The 3,364-nt window shown below is 50.8% G+C and overlaps 2 protein-coding genes across 3 annotated transcripts in view; one reads left to right on the top strand and one right to left on the bottom strand.

The window, feature by feature from the left end:
* Positions 1-917: 917 nt before the first annotated feature.
* On the bottom strand, positions 918-1,395 carry TRIAP1 (TP53 regulated inhibitor of apoptosis 1). The gene has a single exon (XM_011948559.1). It carries the CDS (start codon positions 1,381-1,383, stop codon positions 946-948), a length of 438 nt encoding a protein of 145 aa, XP_011803949.1. The 5' UTR covers positions 1,384-1,395; the 3' UTR covers positions 918-945.
* Positions 1,396-1,454: 59 nt separating this feature from the next.
* GATC (glutamyl-tRNA(Gln) amidotransferase, subunit C) overlaps positions 1,455-3,364 on the top strand; it is a 16,760-nt gene continuing 14,850 nt past the window's right edge. Inside the window, exons 1-2 of one of the 2 annotated variants that reach the window (XM_011948557.1) lie at positions 1,455-1,572; positions 1,668-1,840. In XM_011948557.1, the coding sequence (XP_011803947.1) occupies positions 1,492-1,572; positions 1,668-1,840 (254 nt within the window). In that variant the 5' untranslated portion in view covers positions 1,455-1,491. The remainder of the gene's footprint in view (positions 1,573-1,667; positions 1,841-3,364) is intronic. The other variant, XR_001002478.1, reaches the window with a different exon arrangement.

The following is a 3,364-nucleotide window of genomic DNA, read 5'->3' as shown; positions in this document are numbered from 1 at the left end:
TTTTTTAGTAGAGACGGGGTTTCACCGTGTTAGCCAGGATGGTCTTGAACTCCTGACCTCGTGATCCGCCCGTCTCGGCCTCCCAAAGTGCTGGGATTACAGGCTTGAGCCACCGCGCCCGGCCCAAACCACATACTTTTTAAAAAACAAGTACCGGTAGGATGTGGTGGCTCAGGCCTATAATCGCAGCATTTTGGGAGACCAAGGCAGGTGGATCACTTGAGGCCAGAAGTTAAGAGACCAACCTGGCCAACATGGCGAAACCCTGTTTATACTAAAAATACAAAAATTAGCTGGGCATGGGGGTGCATACCTGTAATTCCAGCTACTCCGGTGGCTGAGTCATGAGAATAGCTTGAACCTGGGAGGCAGAGGTTGCCAGTGAGCTGAGATTGTGCCATTGCACTCCAGCCTGGGAGACAGTGAGACTCTGCCTCAAAAATAAATAAAAACCAGAAGTACCATAATGAATAAATCAAGTGTAAGACTTGAAGGAGACTGGAAAAGGAGTTGTGAGGGAACCATTAAAATTAAGTGAAATTTGAAAAATAATCATCACTTTGTGTTGGTGAAAGACCTACTGGCTATGTGACCAACTAAATGGGATGAAGACAGCAACTACCTCGGGGAACTGCTGTGAGGATGTGTTGGGTTAACTTATTGGAAGTGCTTTGCCCAGTGCTGTTCTAACAATTCAAAGCAGTTCCACATCCATTGGGCCAGAATAAACATTTCCTAGTTGCAGTTGCGGGGACTGGTCAAGAGAGATAAACAGGCTAACGAAGGGTTTATAACATCAAAATAATGTGATCCTCCAGTCTGAAGTATAACCCCGCCCAGATCTCAGCTGTAATAGTGGAAAAGTGCACCACCTGCGAAAGAATCAAGGAAACCTGGTGCTAGTGAACTCGGATCAATCACTTCCTATTTCTGGGTGTTAGTTTTTTATGTATAAAATACGAGTAACTGTGCCCACCTTGCGAGTTTAGGATGAACACCAAATGAACCAAAAGATGTGACTGCGTTTCTTAAAAACAAAAGCACTGCACCAATATTTGTCATTCGGAGAGACACCCAAACGGCCTCGGTGGTGATGATAGGGGAGCGAGCTCCTGCCACTGGCCTCACAGCGGCTTTTCTCCACCCTTCCAGTCCAGTCCCAACCCCCATAAAATACGACGAGTGTAATACAGCGCGGAGAATGCGGGGCCTGGAAACAGAGGCGGAAAGGCTCACCTGAACACACTGCTGGTAGCGCTTGAAGAGGTCGGTGCACGGGTCCCCGGAGCTGTCCCCCTTGAGAAACTTCTCGGCGAACCAGCGATTGAAGCACTGGTCGTATTCGCGCTTCATGTCCGTGCATGCCTCCCCCACACTGTTCATGGCGACAGTGGTGTCGGCGGCAGCGGCAGCGCACTCTGATGTCATCACTCTTAGGCGCGTCGCTCGGCGTTACGCGCGGGCGCACTACGGGGGGCAAGGAAGGAAGAAATGTGGTCGCGGTTGGTGTCGCTGGGCCTTCGGGCTCCTGTGGGCGGGCGCCAGGGCTTCACCTCCAAGGTGGATCCTCAGGTAAAGGCCAGGGCCATCTAGGCGGGTAGCGGAGCAAGCCAGGAGGCACTCTGGGGCGCCGGTGACCCACACTCCCCGCCTCATTCCTCCTCCAGGGCAGTAGCCGGATCACGGCCCAGGTGATCGAGCACCTGGAGCGTCTAGCGCTTGTGGACTTCGGCAGCCGCGAGGCAGTGGCGCGACTGGAGAAAGCTATCGCCTTCGCCGACCGGCTACGCGCCGTGGACACTGACGGGGTGGAGCCCATGGAGTCGGTCCTGGAGGACAGGTAAGGTAAACTCGAGGCTGCAGCCCCGAAGCCTTGAGCGTGGCCCGTTCGCCGCCGTTTAATGTGACGATTAGCGAACAATTTTCCAGGGGGTTAAAGAGCGTTAGCGAGATTCAGGAACTTGCCCACGGTCACCTCGCGAGTCTTCCCCTTGGCTTCACTCTTCCCCTTGTTCATTATGGATGCTCTCGCTCGTGTCGTCCTACTGTAAGTAGAAACAAACCCAAACTGCTCATCATCGCCTTTGTGTTTTTTTTCTTGAGACGGAGTCTCGCTCTGTTGCCCAGACTGGAGTGCAGTGGCGCGATCTCGGTTCACTGCAAGCTCCGCCTCCCGTGTTCAAGCAATTATCTTCCTCAGCCTCCCGAGTAGCTGGGATTACAGGCGCCTGACACCACGCCCGGCTAATTTTTTTTGTATTTTTAGTAGAGACGGGGTTTCACCATCTTGGCCAGGCTGGTCTTGAACTCCTGACCTCGTGATCCACCCGCCTGGGCCGCCCAAAGTGCTGGGATTATAGGCGTGAGCTACCGTGCCTGGCCTAATCATTGCCTTTGAGCCCCTACTCCATAGAGTCCCTGCCTGCTCACTCAGACGTACTCTTCTCAGTACCCTCCTTGGCTACCTTGACTGCGTCTCCAGCAAGACAAGTTCTTTCCCTCTCTAGATCTTTGCACTGGCCCTTCATTTTTTCCTGCCTCTCAGTATTTGCATGGCTGCCTCCCTCTTGGCACAGGTCTCAGCTTATCTTCTGGGAAAGGGCTCTCCTAACCACTCCAAATCCCTTCTCCCCTTCTAGTTAGTAACATATCCTATTGGGTTTTTCCCCCTAACATTTTAATGGACTTTTGTTCATTTGTTATATCTCTTTTATTAAAATGTGAGCACATTATGAGATTTGGTTCCTGTTGCATTCCTGCCTCGAATTTTTATTTTTTGAGATAGAGTCTCACTCTTATCACCCAGGTTAGAGTGCAGTGGCATGATCTCAGCTCATTGCAACCTCCACCTCCCAGGCTCAAGAGATCCTTCTACCTCAGCCTCCAAGTATAGGACCACAGGCTCGTGCCACCAGGCCTGGCTAATTTTTTATATTTTTGATAGAGACAGGATTTTGTCATGTTCTCCAGGCTTGACTCCTGAGCAAAGGTGATCCACCCACCTCAGCCTCCTAAAGTACTGGGATTACAGGCATGAGCCACAGCGCCTGGCCCAGTGTTTGACTCTTTTAAATCTCTTCTCTACTTTGCAATTTTCTTTTTCCTTTGGGACAGGGTCTCACTGTATTGCCCAGGCTGGTCACAAACTTCTAGACTCAAGAGATCCTCCTGCCTCAGCCTCCCAAATAGCTGGGAGTGTAGGTGTGCACCATACCTGGCTAATTATTAAATTTTTGTAGAAACAGGGTCTTGCTACGTTGCCCCATCTGGTGTCAAACTCCTGGTCTCAAGCAATTCTCCTGCCTTAGCTTCCCACTTCCTCAAGAAAGTCTAGTCTAACCTTTTTTTTTTTTTTTTTTTTTTT

The sequence above is a fragment of the Colobus angolensis genome, unplaced genomic scaffold (genome assembly GCF_000951035.1).
Source record: "Colobus angolensis palliatus isolate OR3802 unplaced genomic scaffold, Cang.pa_1.0 Scaffold28, whole genome shotgun sequence".
NCBI lineage: Eukaryota > Metazoa > Chordata > Mammalia > Primates > Cercopithecidae > Colobus > Colobus angolensis.
Note: the sequence above shows the minus strand (reverse complement) of the source record. Positions and strands in the feature narration are given on the sequence as shown.

Bases quoted from the DNA above. Each gene is read 5' to 3' on its own strand.
- TRIAP1 (XM_011948559.1), bottom strand. From the start codon at position 1,383: ATGAACAGTGTGGGGGAGGCATGCACGGACATGAAGCGCGAATACGAC.